General features: G+C 38.4%; 1 protein-coding gene across 1 annotated transcript; it reads right to left on the bottom strand.

Annotated features, from left to right (window-relative positions):
• Positions 1 to 8,295: 8,295 nt before the first annotated feature.
• LOC127564348 (zinc finger protein 260-like) lies at positions 8,296 to 15,001 on the bottom strand. Its single transcript, XM_052000830.1, has 3 exons — positions 14,828 to 15,001; positions 13,116 to 13,211; positions 8,296 to 11,327 (listed from the first exon to the last, which is right to left on the bottom strand). The coding sequence occupies exons 1-3, from the start codon at positions 14,859 to 14,861 to the stop codon at positions 9,397 to 9,399; spliced, it is 2,061 nt and encodes a 686-aa protein (XP_051856790.1). The 5' UTR covers positions 14,862 to 15,001; the 3' UTR covers positions 8,296 to 9,396.
• Between the last annotated feature and the right edge of the window lie 8,111 nt (positions 15,002 to 23,112).

The raw sequence follows: 23,112 nt of genomic DNA, 5'->3' as shown, positions 1-23,112 counted from the left end.
TATCGTTGTCGAAGTGTATAATGATCTCCTGGTTCTGCTCATCTCACTCAGCATCAGTTCATGTAAGTCTCGCCAGTCCTCTCTGTATTCATCCTGCTGGTCATTCCTTACAGAGCAATAATATTCCATAACATTCATATACCACAATTTACCCAGCCATTCTCCAATTGATGGGCATCCATTCATTTTCCAGTTTCTAGCCACTACAAATAGGGCTGCCACAAACATTTTGGCACATACAGGTCCCTTTCCCTTTTTTAGTATCTCTTTGGGGTATAAGCCCAGTAGAAACACTGCTGGATCAAAGGGTATGCACAGTTTGATAACTTTTTGGGCATAATTCCAGATTGCTCTCCAGAATGGTTGGATTCGTTCACAACTCCACCAACAATGCATCAGTGTCCCCATTTTCCCGCATCCCCTCCAACATTCATCATTATTTTTTCCTGTCATCTTAGCCAATCTGACAGGTGTGTAGTGATATCTCAGAGTTGTCTTAATTTGCATTTCTCTGATCAATAGTGATTTGGAACACTTTCATATGAGTGGAAATAGTTTCAATTTCATCATCTGAAAATTGTCTGTTCATATCCTTTGACCATTTATCAATTGGAGAATGGCTTGATTTTTTTATAAATTTGAGTCAGTTCTCTATATATTTTGGAAATGAGGCCTTTATCAGAACCTTTAATTGTAAAGATGTTTTCCCAGTTTGTTGCTTCTCTACTAATCTTGTTTGCATTCGTTCTATTTGTACAAAGGCTTTTTAATTTGATATAATCAAAATTTTCTATTTTGTGATCAGTAATGGTCTCTAGTTCATCTTTGGTCACAAATTTCTTTCTCCTCCACAAGTCTGAGAGATAAACTATCCTATGTTCCTCTAATTTATTTATAATCTCGTTCTTTATGCCTAGGTCATGGACCCATTTTGATCTTATCTTGGTATATGGTGTTAAGTGTGGGTCCTTGCCTAATTTCTGCCATACTAATCTCCAGTTAAGCTGTGAACATTTTCAAGGGAGTGGCTCTTTCCTGCTGTGAATTTGGCTCACAGACCAAGATGGGGTCTGTTTCTCGAGATTCTAATAAATAATTCTGCTTTCTATGAGTGATCTCTGTAGTAGTCACTGTGGGTAGGTCTTTTTGTACCAAATAGCACTTGGTCAAATCACTTTCCATTTGATCCTTTTGTCTGTTGGGTGTAGCCCTGATCCTCTTCAGAAAATTCCAAAACCTTCAAAATAATTTTATTCAATTGGAGATCTTGGTCTGATAATCAGCTCAAACTGCCCCAGCCCCAGGCCAACATTTCTCCATATAACCAGGGGTCTGATAAACCACCTTTGCCAAACTTCTAAGGAGGAGTTTTGCCTGCTAAGAAAGTTTCTTCTTAGTGAACAATAAAACTTCTTTTTTTGCCACAGCTTTTTGGGTTTTTCAAATTCTTTCTCATTGGACCTTGACCAACCAGAGGGGATTACCCACCCTCATCTCTTCACATCACTAGCCTCACCTCATTAGATCAAGAGGCTAAGGAGTAATGTAGAGTCCAGCTCTTAAACTGATGGAGTCCTGCACCTGAATGTGGGAGTCATGAAATTATGGTTAGTGTCAGTAAGTGTTGGATCTGAACATCTAGTTTACCTCTTTTACAGATTAATGTAAAAATTTTTCAAGCTCAAAGGGATTACGTGGGGAAAAAAACATTATGCAGTCCCGATCTAGAGCACCAAGGAATGAATAACTTGCCTCAGATGACTAAACCCGTGTCCATTACAGATGGGTCACCTGGGATCACTAGATAAGCCTTGACTCATGTAGCCCCTCATATACAGTAATCACAAAATAATTTTGAGATTGGTAGGGGGACAGTCGATGCTGGGGCAAATGGGGTTTGGAAAAAAAAAAAACCCAACAATACTTGGAGTTTTAAGAGGTGGAAGTGAAAAGAGCACATATTCTGGGGAGGGAGGCCAGCCCGTGTAGAAAGGTGGAGAGAAAGCAGATGGGAGGCAGATGGGAAGTTGGGAGTGAGAGTAAATGGGTCAGAACAGCCAGAAGGGGAGTATATGAAGAAAAGTCTTTTGGGATAAACCTGGCAAAGTAGACAGGAGCCAAATTGGGAAGCAAGTGGAAGGCCACACAGAAGTTTATTTTTCCCCCAGAGACTGTTAAGAACAACTAGAATGTTTTGATCCCAGAAAAGTTTTTGGAGTGGGAAAGGGAGAAAAGAGGAAAATGTGAAGACCGAGTTAGCACCTGGGATGCCTTAGAATCAGCCAGAGTCAGGATAAGCAAAAGTCCTTGATCTTTATTCTTGGTCTTTAGGAGTAGAAGTGAACAGAATGGATGCAGGATCTCCATGACCTTCCTTCTCTTCTTCTTACTCCACCCCCTAATCCTTCCCACAATTCTCTGTATACACCAAAAAGATTGAACCAGCACAGAATAATGGGAAGGGCTATTTTCCAAGCATATGCTAATAGAGTATTGTCCAATTGGTAATTAGCCTTAAGTGCTCGGTTGTCCAACCTCAGTGCATCAACTCAGAGTTTCAGACCTTTACAGGAAAACAGGTTCAATTGCTTTGGAGCAATTACAAAGCAAAAATATGGTCAAGTCTATAGTTTCAGAATATCATTTGGCAAGCTTGGAGAGGGGAGAGTCAGCCTTCAAGAGGATCCAGTCCTGTTTCTTTGACTCCCAGTAGTAGTCATGTTCCTGGACCTTCTCTGAAGGACAAGTTGTCTTGATCTAAGATTTTAAGGCAGAGTTTTCCAAACTAGACAAGCTGATTACCTCAGCAGTGCTGGCTTTTCTAGTATACGAGGCAGTATGGGGAGTTTTGCTGGGAAGATTTGTGACGATTGCAGACATTTTTGCAAAGTATTTTGTGCCCCCATTTCTAATGTTTGAATTAAGCCTTCTTCTTAATTGGGCAAGGAGATCTACAAACTGTTGAGGGTATTGAGAGTCACCTAATGATCCTAAGGGATGGGTCAGTGAATAAAACACTAATATCAGACCATGTTTCTCAATTAGTAAAGATTTGTGGAATCCTTAGGTAGCTAGGTGACACAGTAGAGAGACCTTGAGCAGGAAGACTACTATTTTTGAACTTGAATGTGGCCCCAGACACTTACTAGCTGTGTTACTCTGGGCAAGTCACTTAAGCCTTAGCTTCCTCAATTGTACAATGAATTGGAGGAAGAAACAGCCAATCCACTCCAGTATCTTTGGCAGGAAAAGTCCGAAGAATGTCACAAAGTGTCATACAAAGCTCAAAAAGTGTCTCTTGAAATTAGAGAAGAAATAAGAGTTTGTAAGGGCCTGAACAAGGATAGTAGCTCTCTTAGAGAGAAGAGGATTGAGGCAAGATACCTTCTAAAGTGTTTGTAGTGATAGGAAAGTACTGGAAAGCTGCAGGGCTGCCCATTCATTGGGGATTGGCTGAACAGGTTGTGATACATGATGCTGAAGGAATCCTACTGTGCGCAATGATATCGAAGGGGGGGGAGGGAAACATGGACATATTTTGTGAAATAATAGAGTAAAATGAGCAGAAGCAAGAAAATATTGCGTGTGTGTGTGTGTGTGTGTGTGTATGTAGGTGTACACAAGTAGTGGTGTTTAATGGTAGGCATCTCTAGAGTGGGTGAGGGGGGAAATGAAATTTCCTTTAGAATTTAATGATATAGTTAAAAGTAATGGGAAATTGTATATAACAGACTTACAGTTTCACATACAGTCAGCTTCATTGTTATAGTGTTATATAGAAATTCTTGTTTTATTTCATAAATTAAAAATGCAGTATCTTTTTAAAAAGACATATAATGGAGTTAGAAATGATAAGAATTAGCAACTGCTTATATATCTGGGGTATGTAAAGGTGAGATATCAAAATTAACACTTCAGGTTTCAAACATGAGTGATTAGAAGTATAATGGTGTATATTGTTACAGATCAATGCTGTATATGATTGTGTGTATTACTGTGACAAAAATAAGAAAGTTCAGGAAAGGCCTGGGTTTAGAGAGAAGGATAATGTAATGAGATTAACAATGCTGAATGGAATTCTCTCTCCTCTTCTCCCTCTTTCCAAAGACTCTGTTTCTCTTTAACGGTTTCTGTGTTTCTATATGTTTCTTTCTGAGTTTTTTACTCCCTCACTTTAATTTTTTCTAAATCTATCTCCTGCTTCTTTTTCTTTCTTGCTCTCTTTAATTCTCTTTCTCCTTTTTAACTGTTTCTTTCTCTTTCTCATTCTATTTTTCACTCTCATTCTTTCTTCTCTTTTTCTCTGTTTCTTTCTCTTTTTTTTTTTCAGTCTCTTGTTCATTCTCAGGCTATTTTTTTTGCTTGTCTTTTGTGCCTTTCTCTGTCTCACTCCTCCCCGTATTTCTCTTTTTCTCATTTTCACTCTATTTTTGTTTGCTCTCTTTTTTCTGTCTCTTTCACTCTTTCTCTGTCCCTCTGTTCTCTTTCACTCTCCCTGTTTCTCTTTTTCACTCACACTCTCTGTGTCTTTCTAACACTTTTTCTCTCCTTCACTCTCTCTCTGGCTTAGTCTCTTGCTGACTGTCTCTATTAAGCTCTGCCCTTAGAATCACCTTTTCTTTCTCACTCTCTGATTTTCTTTATCTGTTCATTTGACTGTCTCTGAGTCTCTTTTCCTCTCTGTTTATTTCTTTCTGCCTCTTTCTCATCCTTCTTCTCCCCCCCGCGCCCCACCCCCACACCCCAGCCCAACTATTTGGCTCCCTGTAGTATTCTCTCACACTTTCTGTCTGTCTGCCGGCCTTTCTTTCTTTTTCTCAGACCTCTTGTATTCCTCTCTTGTTGTTTCTCTGACTCTCTTTTTCTTCCTATCTTTTTCACTCTCATTCTCTGATAATCTGCCTCTCTCTTTCTGACTCTATTCCTTTGTTTCTTTTTTCTATTTCGCTCTGATCCTCTGTTTCTTTTTCTCTTGTTCACTCTCTCCTTTCTGGAGCTCTCTTTTTTCCTCTGGTACTTTGTATCCTCCTCTCTCACTCTGGCTCTCTCTCTCTCGGTTTGTGTTTGTCTCAGTCTCTCTTTTTCTCACTTTGTTTCTTTCTCATCACTCCCTGGCTTCCCCTCTTTGTTTCTGCCTGTCTTTTTTTTTTTTTTCTCAGATTCTTCTTTTTCTGTCTCTCTGGCTCTGTCATTTCTTTTTGCCTTTCTTCCTGTCTCTCAGACGGTCTCTTACAGCAACAATAAGTTGTCTCTGACATAATTTCTGATGCCAAAACTTGAATTTATAAAACAAATAAACAAACCCTACATTTAACTAATTCACACATGAGAAGTAAATTAAAAGTTCTCTCTCTGCCTGTTTCTATCTCACTTTTTCAATACCTGGTTCTCTTTGGCTTATTGTCTATGTCAGTGTCTCCCCTGTTTCTCTGATCCTTCTTTCTTTTTCTCCTATTCATTCTCTCTATCTGTCTCTCTCTTTCTCCCTCTGGCACTTTCTCTCCTTTTTTCTAGTTCTGGCTTGCTTTCTCTGACTTTGTCTCTGTTTCCGAGCGGATCTTTTTCTAAATCTCTCTCATTTTGGCTCCTCTCTCTGTCTCTCTTGGTTTCTTTTTCTCTTTCTGTCTCTCTCTCTTTTCCTCTCTCCTATTGTCACATTCACTCTTTCCCTCTCACTTTGGTTTACTCCAGCCCATTTTCTCTGCCTCTCTCTGTTTCATTCTCTTTCTCTCATTGGCTCTCTGATTCTTTCTGGCCTACTTCCTCTATCTTTCTTACATATTATCTCATTTTTTCTCTCCCTTCCCCCCCCCCCCCCCCCCCGAATGTCTTTTTCTTTCTTACTCTCTCTGGCCCATTGTTGCTTTTTCATTCTAGCTCTCTCTTCCTGACACTTTCTTTCTCTCCTTCTCTGACTCACTTTGGCTTGCTATCTTTGACTCTCTCCCTCGGTTGCTCTCATTTTCCATGTATTTTTATGAACATTATCAGCTTGATTACCAATTCTTTTTATATTCAAAGTCTTTTTTTCCAAGTCTTGGTACAAGTCCATTTACCAAATAACTGAACAATTTACCTTTTAAAGATTTTGTTTCAGTTCACTCATCTGTAGAATTGACTCATTCAATACTTATATTAAAGACCACATTATACATGCTGTGACACTATTTTTCTTTTTTTCTCTGGTTTCCTCCTTTTGGTACTGATATTTGTCTCCATCTCTCTCCCTCTGGCACAGTCGGTCTCTCTTTGTCTCTCTAGCTTCCTCTGGCTCATTTTCTGACTCAGTTGCTATCCTGGCACTTTCTCTTAACCTCCCTCCCTCTCACTGTCTCTCTTTAATTCTATTTCTTTCTCACTGTATCTTTTTCTCCCTCCTTTCTTTCTTTCTCTCTCTGTCTCTCTTTCCCTCTTACTCTATTCCTCTCTTTTTCTATTTATATCTGCCTGACTCTTTTACTTTCTCCTTTTTACTCTCTCACTGTCTGGTTCTCTTTCTCTCTGGCATTTTATCTCCTTTTTTCTCATTCTGGCTTGCTGTCCCCGGCTCTGTTTCTGTCTCTTTGAATTGCTCCTTTTTTTTCCTTTCTCGTTTCCCCATTCTCTGTATCTCACTATAGTTTGCTCTCTTTAGCATTCTCTCACATTCTCTATTAGTCTGTCTTTTTGGCTCTTTCTTTCAGACTCTCTCTGTTTTTCACTCTTTTATTTTTACTACTCATCTCTTTTTAATCTAACCCTAAATCATTGATTATTCATCAACTGATTCACAGAAATTTATGGAAGTACTACTATGAGTACACTATGTAATATAATGAGGAGGGAGATGGAAAGCTGGATGTAAAAAAGTCTGAGAAATGGGTAGAGCATTCATGGAAGTTGTGAATTACTAGGAGTGATACCATGGGTTTAAATGACTAGAATCTAAGAGAGATCATGAAGGAGAAATAAGAAAAGTTGTTTTTCAGTTCAAAGGCCTAAGTGATCACCTCCAAATGAAAGTTTTGTAGAGATTTTATGGAAGTGCGAGCATTTGGTGTGTTGAATTTTTGAGGTGGTTTTCTTGGCATGTCAAATGGTTGACATGCTTTTCCTGAGGTGCCACTGGCATGTTGAATTTTTGACATGGTTTTCTTGGCTTATCATTGGCATGCCAAAACTCAGTCTTAAAAACCAAGGGTTTCTCCCTTCTGGTTGAAAATAAGTGACTGTGGAATGTGGTAAATATCAAAAACAAAACAAAACAAAAACACATGAATGTCTCCCTCCTGTGTTAAGCAATTGCTAAGAGCAACTAAATAAAATTTCCAAAACCGACATTTAAATAATCCACACATGGAGAAGTGAAAATTTATTTCTCTCTGTTTCTGTCTTGCTACCTCTCTATTTCTTTCTTATACTATTTTCACTTTCTGGCTCTTTCTGTCACTGTTTCTCTCACTTTTTGTTTACCTCTTTTGCTCTTTCTGGTGATTCCATCATATTGGATGGATCCTCTATGGTGAACTTAGGTGAGACATAGGTCATGGTCACACAGAATGCATAGACAGACATGCATCTATAATATACTTTTTATACATAAGATTATATATATATATGTTGTATATTGTATAATTTTATATATATATATACAATGTTGGAATCCTTACAAAGTGTTAACTCATTAGAGTTGATAGAGACAATAATTATCTAATTTAGCATGGTACTTAGCAAATTCTCTAACTCACAGAATGTATTTAAGTACTCATTGGAGTTCACAAGTATGAGAGATTCATAAAGTTAACTTTGTAACTTTGTGAATTCACACTCCCCTTAATCTCTCCCTCAGAGGAGAAGTCAACCTTTAAGAGATCATAGATAAGAAGAGGCTCACTTAATTAGTTTGGAACATTACCAAGAGTCAGAGAGGAGCACTCTGGGAGATACAGAAGCCCACAAGCCTTCTCTCCGAGGCAAGACAGATTCATTCCAACTTTCACCTTGGTGCTGGCTGAAGACATTTGGAGTTGAGCTAGAGGCAAAAGACTAGCAATGAGAGCTCTTGGAACCAAGGAAAGCTGAGGCCTCTAAGAAAGTTACCTGGGCCCAAGGAAGGAGAAAATAAACGTTTGAACTTTTATCACCTGGCTGCATTTGGAGTGATTATTACTTGTAACTGAAACTAAGGCTGCCTCCAGAAAACCTCCCCGAGAAGCCTGCTCTCCCCCAGAGAACCATTATATTTTAAAGAAGAGAACACCACAATATAATGTATTTTTTTTGTGCTACAAGAAAAACTAAATAAAACACAAAAAATCCATTTCAATGAATATTTTATTTTGGTTAAAACAATGCTTTCCCTCGCTTCCTTAGAATTTATACTTTTAAGTAGAATGTCAAAGTAGTCACAAAGTATGGACATTTGATCACCTTTGAATAAATCTTAATTCTTAAAGATTTTTCAGAACAAGTGAACCAATTTATAGCTACATACATTGTATTACTGTCCCTCTAATTCACCATCCAACAGTATTTCCACCTTTTTGGGGTCATCACTGTCAAATTGATGTATGTAAGCTGAAACCTCAGAGTTGAAATCTTTTATTCATAAAAACATCTTAAAAATTTCATCTGAAAAAAACACATTTTCTGCCTGAATAAATATGGCAAGAAATCTATTTCATTAGTTGCACAGTTTTTCATTTAGGCATGATGTACAAGTTTCCTAAATCAACAAAGAATTCGGTTTAGAATTTCCCATTATCTTGTTGCCTCTCCAAATGTTGCCAGTCATACTCTAAAGGCTTAGTGAAGCCATTTGAGTTATTTGCCCTAATGTGAAGCTGAGGACCTAGGAATAAATGCCATTGTGGGGTAGGATTCATTTTTAAACTCCTTTTTGGCTTCTCAGATCAAAGATCAAAGGATTTAGAACCAGAAGAAACCCTAATCTAACCTAAATGCACTGAGATCCAGTTAAGTTAAATTACTTTCCCAAGACTACAGCAGTACTGGAATTTCAGCCCATGTTTTCTGAGTCCAAATGTAGGGATCTTTCCATTATACCATGCTGCCTTGCAAGTAGGTGACCAGATGGAAAAGAAGAATCCAATATAGCTAAGAAGCTGTCTGCCATCCCTAGTCATCTTTTATTTTTTCTTCCTCACCCTCCATATAGTGTTATAGCTAAGGAAAGATAAACATGGAAGGTATCAGCACTAGCACATCTTGTCCCAATATTCTCTAAGTCATTTTCCTCTTTATTTTAATGCATTTACCTTTCTTCATAGATCCAGCAAGAACCAATCCTATTTTTTATATAAAACCCTTTCCATATTGGTTACATTTATAAGGTTTTTCTCCAGTGTGGATTCTCTGATATCCAGTAAGAGCTCCCTTTTGCCTAAAAATCTTTCCTCACTGGTTACATTCATAAGGTTTCTCTCCAATGTGGATTCTCTGATGTACAGTAAGAGATTCTTTTTTTGTAAATGCCTTTCCACATTGATTACATTCATAAGGTTTCTCTCCAGTGTGGATTCTCCCATGTCCAGTAAGAGCTCCCTTTTGCCTAAAAATCTTTCCACACTGGTTACACTCATAAGGTTTTTCCCCAGTGTGGATTCTCTGATGTACAGTAAGAGATTCCTTTTTTGTAAAAGCCTTTACACATTGGTTACATTCGTAAGGTTTCTCTCCAGTGTGGATTCTGCTATGTCCAGTAAGAGCTCCCTTTTTTGTAAAACCTTTTCCACACTGGTTACATTTATAAGGTTTCTCTCCAGTGTGGATTCTCTGATGTATAATTAGAGTTACTTTGTGACTAAAAGTCTTTCCACATTGGTTACATTTATAAGGTTTCTCTCCTGTATGGATTCTCTGATGTTTATGAAGACCTCCGCTTTCTGTAAAAGCCTTTCCACATTGATTACATTCATAAGGTTTCTCTCCACTGTGGTTTCTCTGATGTATAGTAAGATTTCCTTTATGACTAAAAGCCTTTCCACATTGATTACATTCATAAGGTTTCTCTCCAGTGTGGATTCTCTGATGTACAGTAAGAGATCCTTTTTTTGTAAATGTCTTTCCACAATGGTTACATTTATAAGGTTTCTCTCCTGTATGGATTTTCTGATGTCCAGTAAGAGCTCCACTTTTTGTAAAAGCCTTTCCACACTGGTTACATTCATAAGGTTTCTCTCCAGTGTGGATTCTCTGATGTCCAGTAAGAGATTCCTTTTTTGTAAAAGTCTTTCCACATTGATCACATTTATAAGGTTTCTCTCCAGTGTGGATTCTCTGATGTCCAGTAAGAGATTGCTTTATTGTAAAAGTCTTTCCACATTGATTACATATATAAGGTTTCTCTCCAGTGTGGATTATCTGATGTCTATTAAGACCTCTACTTTCTGTAAAAGCCATTCCACAATGATTACATTCATAAGGTTTCTCTCCAGTGTGGTTTCTTTGATGTATAGTAAGAGTTCCTTTATGACTAAAAGCCTTTCCACATTGGTTACATTCATAAGGTTTTTCTCCAGTGTGGATTCTCTCATGCACACTCAGAGTTCCACTTTCTATAAAAGCCTTTCCACATTGGTTACATTTATAAGGTTTTTCTCCAGTGTGGTTTCTCTGATGTATAGTAAGAGATTGCTTTTTTGTGAAAGTCTTTCCACATTGGTTACATTCATAAGGTTTCTCTCCAGTATGGATTCTCTGATGTCCAGTAAGAGATTCCTTTTTTGTGAAAGCCTTTCCACATTGGTTACAATTATAAGGTTTTTCTCCAGTGTGGCTTCTTTGATGTCTAGTAAGAGATTCCTTTTGTGTAAAAGCCTTTCCACACTGGTTACATTTATAAGGTTTCTGTCCTGTATGTATTCTCTGATGTCTATTAAGATTTCCACTTCCTATAAAAGCCTTTCCACACTGGTTACATTCATAAGGTTTCTCTCCAGTGTGGATTCTCTGATGTACAGTAAGAGTTCGTTTATTACTAAAAATCTTTCCACATTGGTTACATTCATAAGGTTTCTGTCCAACATGGATATTCCAATGTAGAGGAAAACTATTTTTATATTTGAAAGTCTTTACATATTGGTTATATTCAAGAGATGTGTGGATTTTCTTATGTCTAGTAAGAGCCCACCTTTCTATGAAATCTTTTCCATTTTGGTTATGCTCATAAGATTTCTCTCCAATGTGGATTTTCTCAAGTGTATCACGGATATCTTTCCAAGTGAAGTTACCAGGAGTATCACTGATTATTCTTGGCTTGTGAATATCTACTACAGAAAGACTTCGCTCTGGAATATTTTCCTTCATTTCAAGTGTCATTTCTCTTTCTAAAAACAACAATAATAAAACAAATACAGACAAGACAGTGCCACATATAAATATTTATATCTTGTTCACGCTATCAGTAGAATAAAAACTCAGTTATTTTCTTTTTCACCAGCTAGCCATTAAATGTTCATAATCAGTTATTTAAAAATGATATGAGCTCACATCCCAAGGATGATTTAATTTCTAATGAGCTTCCTGCACAAATACACTGGAACCCTTACTACAGAAAGTGCCTTCATTTTCACAATATGCACAATTCAGACCAAAAGCTCAGAATGTTTGAGTGTGTCAAACAAAATCCCAGCAGGTAAGACAGGGATTCACCCCCCATGCATGGGTATGCTCTGACTACAGCTTCTGACAAATTTTTTCTCCTCTCAATTTCCCCCTTTCCTTTCATTGTTTGTACTTTATGGTGATCACTTTCAATTTTATTTGTTTTTTCTACATTATCTGAGATCACATTAAAAATACTAAATCATTTTTGAGTTTTTTTATCTGATGCATAACTAATTTTGTTCTGATCTATTACTTTTTTTGAGATAGCCATTACTTATTTCTTTAAAAAAAATTATCATCATATCCCTATGCACATTCTTTTAACAAACACAATTTTTAAAAATGTGTGAAATTATCCACATATAAAAATATGATCTCATGCAGAAATTTGAGTTAATCATCCTGTGGCATTAAAAACTAGAGCATGCTATTGTACCTCTTTAATTGAGACAGTGACTCAAGGGATTTGACCCCAAAATTTGTGTGTGCTCTAGGACAATAACTCTGTGCATATATATACCTTAAAAACTATCTTTCTCAGTGACTTCAAAATATCATGATTAGGAAGACACTGCTTTTGGGGATTATGCCATGATTTCATCAAACTGTGACTGCTTCTAAGTGCAATATATGTTTTTTTCCAGTTTTTCAACTTGACAACAGAATTCCAGGAAGGGTGGATAGTCCTGTACAAGTGGCCACAGGCAAGAAAAGACCCTCAGTGTCTGTCTCTTATTGCACCAGAATAGTTCTTTCATTCTTTGGTTACCTAGTAATCAGATCTATCAAATTTGTAGCCATCAGATCAAGATATTATCTGTGTTTCCATTTATACAAAAGTGCATGGTCACTAGGATTACACAGTAGAGGCCACCATGAAATCATGGAAGAAGACAACCTTTCTACAAAAACAGACCTAGGAGTGTCATTCATTAAAATGCTGAGCTGAACTTATCTTCTGGTTATGTTACTACTTTTCTATCTGGAAGTTTCTTAAAGGAATTGGTGGGTAACATGGGTTGGTCCTTAAGTAGGATTTCAGGATAGTGTAGCCACTTGACCAGTGATAGAAAAAAAACAAAGTAATATCTGAAGAAGCACTTTTCATGAGCCAATGGAAATATAACTCTTTTAAATAGCAATTTGCAAACAATTATACTGACTAGAGTATTTAAAAAATGAAATTCCATCTCTCACTGGGTGCTTGTTTTTCTCTTTTCCCTCTCATACATGTGTGACCATTTTCATGTTATCTGTTTCAGAATCAGAATAGAATTGGCAGTTCAATGGAGGTAATGTGGATAGGGCCTTGAATCAGGAAGACCTGAATTTTAATCCTATCTCAGAACCCAGGATCCAGTGACCAGCTCAGGACACCATTGCCAAGGAATATCTGAAATATAATTCCATGGCTTGTCTTTTTCTCGAAAATGCAGCACTGACTTCAAGGTAACTCCATGAAGCCTCCAGAAACTACAACTTTTATATCCCTGTTAGCACCCACTCACCTGGAGAGCAGATCCTCAGGCCTTCATGGTCCAGCATCCATTGTGATTTTCTTTGATTAAAATAAGAGATCACATATTCACTGGGAACTAGAAGTCCTAGAAAGGGAAATCAGTTAGGGAAGAAGATGCAGAGAATTTTGTCATTTAGGTCTTCTTAAGGAAATAGTGAAGATCCAGAGCTGCCTCCATTTTGAGATTCACCCTTTAGGTTCACACATATCAGTCTATACTCATCCATTAGTGCTTGTCAAGCAAATAACTCCAAATAGAATATGTCCAATTTTGATGTTGTACAACTTGTTCTGAGAAAGAGCCAAATGCTCTCCCCCCACCTTTTCTCCTTTTAAGCTCCATTCTGGCAGAAAATTTTAGCCTGGGTAAAGAGTTATTGGGCTTGAGAAGCACTTAGCCTGATCAATAGGGCCCTTAAGCTTGCTACCCCTTCTTCATAGAAGGACAGACAAATCCTGTATTTTCCATTATCCATTGTCTAGAAATTATCTAAAAATTTAAGGGAGCCGGTAGTAAGTGTGGAGAAAGACATAGTGTACCTGTTTAAATTAAGCCTTGAACAGTTATTAACTGTATACTCCTTGGAAAGCCAATTAAAACTGTTTGCCTGAGATTCCTCACCTCTTAAGTGGGGATAACAGTATCACCTAACTTGGAAGGTTAATATGACATTAATTTGACATATTCTATTTTATCTTTAATTTACAAACAACCATTTCTATAACATAGTACAATAAAAAAGATGACTGAACATGAAACTGTAAATCTACAATGTACAACTTGCTATTTCTTTCAAAGAGAAAACAAAATTATCAACTATTTTTTTTTCCTTCATTTTGCAGGCCTCATGCTTGAGATGGCTATCATTACATAGAAACATGCATAGATATATATATAGGTATATACATACACATCTCTATACATACAAATATATATTTATGCATACATATATATGTATATAAGTATGTGTACATACAAACATATACATGTCTACAATTTTGCTATACATATTGTTATTTAATAGCTTTTTATCTGGATGCAAACAGAATATTTCCTTCTTTATCTATAATTTGTGGACTTAGAATAGTCAAAATAGTTCATTTCCTAGAAGTTGTTCTTATATAATATTGTTGGGAATATATTGTAAAGAAAGCAGATGGCACAACACCTGAAATAGTAGTTGAAAAGAAATGCTTATTCCCTTCCATTCTTTTCCCACCATTTATGATGGAATTTGAGGGGAATGGGAAGGGAGATCAAGGACAAACTCCCTATACTAGGAAGAACTAGGACTTTGGGATGTAAATTGATACTCATTTGAAAAAAAGAATATTCCAAATGCTAGAACCATCCCAAAGAGGAATGGGTTGTAAGGAAAACCTGCTTGAGCAATTTTCAGAGCTTTGTAAATAAATTCATGTCCAAGTAGAGGTTAGACAAAATAACCTCTGAGATTAGTTCCATGTCTGTGATGCTTCTACACTAATTTAATCTTTGACTTGAAGCTCCCTAAACAGCTTCAGGAGAAACTAAGGACACCCTCAGTTTCCTATCATACAATGCATAAACAATACAGGAGGATCCTGTCTGTTGGACAGAGACCAGCACTTTCCACATTCTAATTGATTACCCTAAAACCCTGGATCCAAAGATATTGCCTTTGATTGCACATTCAGAGTTACCCAGGGAAATGTCCTTACCCAGGGAGAGCAGGTTCCAGGCATTCTCCAACATGACCTCTTTGTACAACTCCTTCTGAGGATCATCCAAAAGACCCCACTCCTCCTGGGTAAAGTCCACAGCAACATCCCTGAATGTCACCAACTCCTAAACCAACAAAAATCATGAGATATGGAGCCAAAATTCCCTTCAGAATTCAGGAATCTAACCCTCTTCAATTTCCAGAAGGGACTTGAAGTACAGAGGAGTGATTTGCTCAAAGGTCACACCATTTTTAAGTGTCAGAGTCAGCTCCTGGAGCTGTGTTCATTAAGTCTTCTTGAATTTTGAGAAAAGCATTTTATAGGATCAGTTGGAAAAACAAAACAAAACTGAGAAATGTTTTGTTGAGGAATGCATCTCCTTGTGGAATCAGGAAGAATGTTGTGTTTTATCTGGGAGGTAGATGGATCTGAGGATAACAAAAGGGTGATGGGAAATTTCTTCCTCAGCAGAACCAATTCCAGTGATATACTCTAAAGAAAATTCTGCAAAGAGTTTGTGAGAAGCTGGCAACTATAGCATACTCTGGGAGAAAAAAAGTTTTATGTGATCATTTAAAAGAGAACAGAATTAAAGAAAAGATGTACTTTGCTTTCTGAGAAGCGGAATAAAGTCTTATCTGTTGCAAATGAGGTTTCTGAAGTCATACTCATGAGGATCTGGACTGCACTAAGTGATAGGTGACAATTTCCAGTGAAGTCAAGTAGAATTACTTGTTGTTATATTAAAGGCCTGTGGTGACTCTGGGTATAAATTCTCATGGGCAAAACAGGTCATATTTGTAATTATTTGCAATTGCTTTCATTTGCTTAAAGCATTTATTCTGTAATTATAATATTTCATTAGAGAAAACCAAGAATAACTAGAAGAAATACTTCCTTCATTAATTAAAAAACAATTTCTTGGGACAATATTGCTAGATTCTTTATGAGAAACAAATGTTTTAAAGAGATGCCTGGAAATCTATCAACTTGGGGGAACAAGAATCGCAAAACTGCATTAAAAAGCCAACAGATGGACGTGATATTGGGAAGAACGGACAGATCTGAGAACATCCTTCTGCTTGGCAAGGCTTGTCTATATTTCCAGCCTGCTACAGGGACATCATTAGATTCTGATGGTTTTCTGTTAAGGACCATGCCTAAGTAAGGAGGTAGGTCAATACTCAGAGAGCTTCCACAGCTGTGAATCATAACACTTGACGGAGTTGCAAAGCAGCCTTTACTAATGCACATGTTCCCTGTGGGTTGGGAATGAAATAAATTGGAAGCAAGAGGGAAGAGGAGAGAGATCAGAGAAGGCAACTGCCTCTCAGTTTCCTTGTATCATAGTCATCGTCCTCCCCCATGAAGAGATCCATTCTACAAGTCTGAGTTAGACCTCCAGCAACCACTGGCAGGTAACTCCTGTTTCACAACAGTTTTCCATTTCATTTTCTTCCCTTTCTGTTGATGTGATCTATGATGGGGGGTTTGTCACCCAATGATGGAAGGCACTATAAGTTGGGGTTCAGTCACGTGAAGAATTCACACATACATTCTTTGACAAAAGATAGATTTATTTAGATGAATAGGTTACAAGCACAATGAAGGGATACAGCAGACACCAGGAATGGTCAAAATGAAACAGAGTTGTTAGAACATATGAAAGAGTTTTTCAGAGGAACTCACAGTTACCTAATAGAAAGGGAGAATCCCTTGATTTGGATATGGGAGCAAGCCTGCAAATTTTTTTGAGACACCTTGTGACATGGTCTGTGATGCTCAAACTTTTTGAGTCTCCTTCTGAATCTCAACACCATGAAGTTGGGGCATTCTCTTAGCTGCCAGGCTAAATCCTGAAAGGACCTTAGCACCCTAAAAGAGTTACTTAGCTGCAAGGAGGAGAAGTGGGGGGAAGCACAGTGGAGTTAGGTGAGAGACCATATGGCATGGGGAAAGGGGAAAGACACTCCAAGGCAGAGTGCCATGGAGGGCTGACCCAAAGTTAGGTAGCAGCCATGGTATGGGGGTTCAGGAGACTTCAAAAGATTGGGGTCATGAACCACTGTCATGAAGGGACTAATAAGAATTTGCAGGTTTGAATCCATATCCAATCAAGGGACAAAATGTATTGTGATGCCAATCTAATTACTTTACTAACCTCCTTTATGTCACATATTTCTTTAATGGAAGAATGATAGGCAACCCCAAAATCCCATACTCTGGAGTCAGCCTCTGTTTCTCTCTAGATGGGTCTCTACATTTCCTATTCCCCCAGAGTCTGAAAACTCTCCTCAGGGGACTCTGGATTCCATAAAAGGGTATGGTTAATTTCTACATGGTTTGAGGAAATCGAGGGAAATGCATTTTACACTTTAAATCTTTTCCACTTCTCAATATAGCAGTTCATATAGGGAGGAGTGCAAAATTTAGGGGGCAGATAGAAGCCAATTCTATTTTGTACCTAGGGCTCTGTGTCTGCACCTCAGGTCTCAAATAGGTTGCTAACATTTCAAAGAATTTGGGCAGTCTAGAAGAATGGAGTTTTTGATGTGCAAGAGTTTTCTTCCAAAAATGTGACCTACATTTCTGTGATTTAAATTTAAACTTTATATGATAGAATTACTTTCAATTGATGCATTTGGGAATAAGATTTTAGAAATATGTGTGCATTCATAGTAAAATATTGCTACTAGAAGTTTAAAACCGTATTTGATTTGATTTTAAGTAAAAAAATATGGTTATTAAAACTAAGTTCTCTGGTAGCATATCTAAAAAGGTCTATGTTTGTACGTCCTAATTAGATGAAATATGTCGCTTTCTAAATTGCCTGTTGGGTAATTTGTGAAAATTATGAGCTATGCTTTAAAATTTTGACAGCTTTGCTGGACATGTGTTTAAGGTTTATGAAAGTTGGTCCAAAATTATTTAGAGATAAGCTATATTATGAATCATAAGTTTTTTTTTTTTTAAGGTGATTTTATTTTTTTATTTTATTTTATTTTTTTCTATTTGATGTGGCTTTTTTCTTTTTTTTTTTTAATTTATTTTATAATAACTTTTTATTGACAGAACCCATGCCAGAGTAATTTTTTACAACATTGTCCCTTGCACTCACTTCTGTTCTCATTTTTCCCCTCCCCTAGAAGGCAAATAGTTTTAAGGAGGTTTTAAAAACAAGGGGCAAGAAAGATTGATTTGCAAAAGCAATTAATAGTTTGAATGGAACATCCAGTTAGAATCTCACAAGCTAAAGTATGGATTTTTATAAAAACTTTTTTTTTCAATTGGTATGCACATTAAAATTGGAAACTCAGCTGTAAGTCACATGAGTTTCCTGCCCATCTTTATGACAGGCTATGTTCTATCTGACTGTCACTTGGGAAAATTGTGAGGTTGCTAATTCAGTTATTTTTGGCTATAGTTGTAATATTGAAACCTAAAATTGTCAAGTACTACTGATGTAGGTTATGATGTTGGGCACAGAAAGGAACAGGATATTGTACACAGAGAGTGGAGTGGGATATTGGGCAGGCACTCAATGATGTGGGTGACATAGACACCAGATGATGAGAGACACCAAAACTTGGGGTTCGGCCACATGAAGAATAATGTCAGTAATAGGTATAGATCTCTTAGGAACATTTGGAAACAAGTTAAGAATTTAAGGCAAATGATAAACATCAGTACTTGGGTAGAATTGGTAAAGTGCTCTGTACAGAGTCTGAATAAAAAACAATTCTTATGTTTGTGCTGACGGTTGCCCCTTACCCAAATAGTACCATTCTCTTTGGGTATGGAAAAAATATGAGAGTAAATTCTTCCCATTACCAAAATACCATTCCTGGGAAGAATTGCAGTGCTCTGTGCTAGTCCCTCAGCTCCAGGGATCAATCAACTTGCCCTGATGGCAGGATGAAAGATTTCAAAATCTGGGAATTGTAGGGGCAAATACCTGAGTCGGGAATATATCTGAAGTTAACTCTGACAATTACTGGGAGATGAGCACAGCCCAAGAAAACTTGGGTGGTGGAGAGGCTGCACTCTCCAACCTGCTTTCCCTGGGATCTCAGGCGGTACCTATGCACCAACACAACTGCCTATTCCTTTTACCCTGGCATTCGATGAAGAAAGTAAGGCTGAATCTGAAAGAATTAAGTCAGGGATAGTAACTGATGAATTCAAGGCTAGGAGTCTAGTTCTGGATTTGAGTCATTACTACTCTGGTGAGTAAACATTACTGGATAAGTTAGATGAGAAAGGGAGTAAAGGTAACTGCAGAGTAAAGAGATACAAGTGGAATAATTCTAGAAAGGTAACTGGCAAAAAGGAGGAAACATGTTTCACTCCTACTACAGCCTTCTCAGAAAAATGAGCAGAGAATTCAGGGATAAATTATCCATCCTGTGTAAGAAGATCTGTGGAGAGGTTAATGGACTTTTATAAAGTGGGATATAAAAAAAGAAAATAGCCAAATTTGAGAAAAGGATGTGAAAAGCAAATTATTAAAAAAAAAAAAGAAAAAGAAAAAAGGGGGAAATTCTGAGAAAAGGATGGGCATTTAGGTTCCAGTTATGAAAATTAAATTGAAAAATGAAATTTAAAACATTGAAACCTAAAAGGCCAAAGAAAACAACAGGTGAAAGTCATCTTCCCCCAAAACAATGTAAGCTTCTTTGGGGACAGGGTTTGACTTTTACAATTAGGGGTAATGGCCTGCCGCTTAAAGGAGGACGACTGGTCTGGACTGAGGAGCATTTTGTAGGATATAGTCACTGTGTTCTGTTTTATTTTTCAGATTCATGGTGTGTTACATATAATGGAGTTTTTTTTACTTGTTTTCTCAGTAACGGGGGAGCAGGTGATGTAATGAAAAGGGAAATCTTGATTGATACAAATGTGTGTGTGTGTGTGTGTGTGTGTGTGTGTGTGTGTGTGTGTACAGGTGTATCCATAGAATGTGTACAATTGTATGTATAAAAATTCTGATCAATGCAGTGACCCATCAGTTCCTGAGAACTCAGGATGGCCTGCTGCCTACCTCCTGATAGAGAGCTGACTCTCCAGATGTTACTCAAGATGCCGAGGACTTAATAGGTCAGTTTAAAACACAGAGCAGAAGAGGGTTGTTTCTATAGTGTTAAACCTACTTCCTCTTTTGTAAAGAAAGGATCCATACTTAAAGCGTTGCCAGCTTTACACACCATCTTCTGTGTCTGTGGAAGTGCTTGTGACTGCTGATGGTGCTCAGATCATGGGTGGACTGCACTCACCTGAGGAAGAGGCCTGAGGCTTCCAGGACACATTCCCTCTGGCTCCAGGTTCCCTATGGGACCTATGGGTAGCAGAGTATCCAAAGTGATTCCATTTTGTCAAGTTCCTCCATCTGGTCCCTGGCCTTTACCTCAGAGACCACTGCCCCGACCCTTTATAGGGGCACAAATGAAGCAAAAGTTAAAGCTCTTACTAACCATGGTCACAGCTAACTGGGGGAGACTTCAATTCTAAGCCTCTTTGAAAACCAAGAGAAAGTCCTAGAGCTTCTGGCAGAGTCCTTCCACTTTCTTACTTCTGCATAGAAAAGCCCACCTTACCCATTCCATCATCTTAGTCCCAGGCTGCTTCTCTTGGTGTTCCTAGTCTGGGCGATCTCTATTTGGGACCTTCATAATAAAACTGTTTCAATTTCCCTCCAATTTTGGTGTCTACATTTGTCCCAGTACTTACTTGGGCCAGGCCTTGGTCCCCTGAAGACTGAACTGGAGAGGGAGAACCATCCCAGAAGGGGAAAGGGGTTTCCATAGATAGGAAGCAAATCTCCAGAGACTTACAGGGGTGAGCCTGGTTCTGGCTTCATGGAAAAGTCAGACAGCAGGCAGGGTAGGGACAGGATGGAAAATGAAGATGATCTGAATAGGAAAACCCATCCATTCCCTCTCTTTCTCCTCTTCTTCTCCCTCCTCTCTCTGTACTCTTACAGAAACCCCAGAGATACAAGGGGCTTGGGATCCCAGGTAGGAGGAGACCAGTTTGTGCCTCAATGATTCCTGAGTCAGAGCTCTCCCTCCATTTGGCCCTCTGTCCTCTCTGTATCCCCTCTCCTCAACTAACACACACATAATTCTAGATACTAAGAACAACTCTGATGTAGGAGGCAGGGATGCCAGAGAAGGTGGGGATGGGGAGGGCTGTGGAATGGAGCCACCCAAGGAATGACCAGGGTAAGCCTGAGACAGGAAGACAAAATCCAATCTGGGATTCAGCCCCGAAGGCTCTGAAAGAGGAGCAAGAGAAGGATTTAGTCTGGGAAGTGAGGGTAGTACCTGGGAGGTAAGATGGATGAATATAAATCATGGCTGGGAAGTCCAGGATACTGGAGTGACAAAAGTGTGTCAGGGCGACAGCTGATCCTGGGAAAGCAGGGAGATTATGTTCCAAGGACTAACAAGGAGCTAGGGAGGAAAGCTGGGACGCTCTCTTGGAGTCCTTAAAGAGAAAGCAGAGACAGGGAGCCACATGCCTGCGACCTGATAGGAAACTAGCCCCAAAACCATGAGTTCAGTTAAAGGGGAGCAGCAAAGAGCTTTGGTCACTGTTTCCAGGGAGGGGTCCCGCGGGTAGAAAGAAGGGACTCAAGGATCCCTAAGGAAGATTGGATCTGAAGGAGGACATCGGAATCTCTAAGCAAGAGGTGGGGACAGGGATACAACAGGATCCTCGTGCCCTAATCAGAAGACTGAAATCTGCAATCCTGGATTCCTATGAACAAAATCTGAAGTCTGGGAGGCAAATCCAGGCAGGGTAAGCCAGGAAGCTGTGCAAGGGATAGGGGTGGGGAGCTCATCAAGAGGAAGGCTTGGTAGAAATGGATGCTCCTAGTAGACCTGGAGGACACTCACCACGAGGTCAGAAGAGGAGAATGAGACCCAGTGACAAAAGCAGTCAACAGAAGCCTGGAAATACGGGGGATGTTGGCTCAGACCTACCTGGGAGCTGCAAGCACAGGGCTGGCTTCCAGAAGACAAAGGGATTGTAGCTCTGAGAGAAAAAAGAGAGATCTGAATTACAGGGAAGAGAGACGAATCTCTGATCAGAGACTTCCTGCTTCCTGTCAACACAGTCTGGGAGGGATTTCCTAGTCCCCCGAGCTCCTCCCCAGGATGGTTGAGCACTTTCATCCAATCACAGCCAGGGGCAGGATTTAAGGATTCTCAGTGTCTCTCCGGCTGGATTGCCGCTCCGCCCCCTCATCACACAAAACTCCTCCCAGCCTTCAAAATTCTTCCCAGGCCTCCAAGTCCACCCCAGGCTCACGCTCCACCTGGGCTGTCACCCCCAGGCTGATCATCTCTGAGAGCTCCTCCTTTCCAGTGTCTCTAATAGCTCCTTCTCCCCAGACTCACTTCCTCCTCCTCTTAAGCAGAAAGACTGCCCTGCTAAAACTGCAGACTGAGCCAAAGCAATAGATTTTTTACTCTGAGCAACTAGAAGCGAATGGGTCTTGGAAAATGGGGATGCTAGGTGCCATTTATAACTGTAAATCCAGATTGAATTGTACCGGTTCTCACATTTGATCTTTGACCCTCTACAATCATACCAGACTTTTTAAAGCAATATAAGGAGGAATTGTAAAAATGAAAGGTCATTGATCAGAATTACTCTCTCCTCCTCTGCATGCAATCAGTCTAGAAAGTCAAACTGAGAATTGCTGACTTGATTATTCTATGTAAGATAATTCAGAACTGCATTGAATGGAATTGATGTCAATTGATGACAATTTTCTTTCATGTTTTAAATCAATAACATTGTTTATGCAGTTATTTCTCTTCTATTTTTCTGATACTGGAATGTTTGGGAAACCATTGTATAAGAAAATATTTCAGGATAATGATGCCATTGTAGCTTTAGAAATTTTTTATTTTAATTTAATTTCATTTAAGTGGTTTTAAATTCCAAAAAAACAAAAAAACAAAAAACAAAAAACAAACAAACCAAAAAAAAAAAAAAAAAAAGTCTATCTTATCCCAGAGGCAATAAAGAGTTTTATTACACTGCATCCTATAAATTTCTGGTGTGCCGTTTCATTGTTGTAATTTTTAAATGAAATTATTTTTTCTATGATTTGCTCTTTGACCTATTCACTTTCTAGTTATTTTTGGTGTGATCATTCCTCCCCTCCCCCCCAGTTTAATAGTATTTTTTTTTTTACAATTATATGTAAAGATAGGTTTCAATGTTCATCTTTGTAAGATATTTTTTTCCTTCTCTCCTTACATCCCCTC

The sequence above is a fragment of the Antechinus flavipes genome, chromosome 5, assembly GCF_016432865.1.
Source record: "Antechinus flavipes isolate AdamAnt ecotype Samford, QLD, Australia chromosome 5, AdamAnt_v2, whole genome shotgun sequence".
Taxonomy (NCBI): domain Eukaryota; kingdom Metazoa; phylum Chordata; class Mammalia; order Dasyuromorphia; family Dasyuridae; genus Antechinus; species Antechinus flavipes.
This window is presented reverse-complemented; position numbering and strand designations above follow the sequence as displayed.

What these genes read in the sequence shown, in the direction of transcription:
- LOC127564348 (XM_052000830.1), bottom strand. Translation starts at nt 14,861, where the DNA reads ATGTTGGAGAATGCCTGGAACCTGCTCTCCCTGG. An exon ending in CTGGAACCTGCTCTCCCTGG is followed by an intron (nt 13,212 to 14,827) that starts GTAAGGACATTT and finishes TTCCCTTTCTAG; the next exon opens with GACTTCTAGTTCCCAGTGAA. An exon ending in CCTGAGGATCTGCTCTCCAG is followed by an intron (nt 11,328 to 13,115) that starts GTGAGTGGGTGC and finishes TGTTGTTTTTAG; the next exon opens with AAAGAGAAATGACACTTGAA.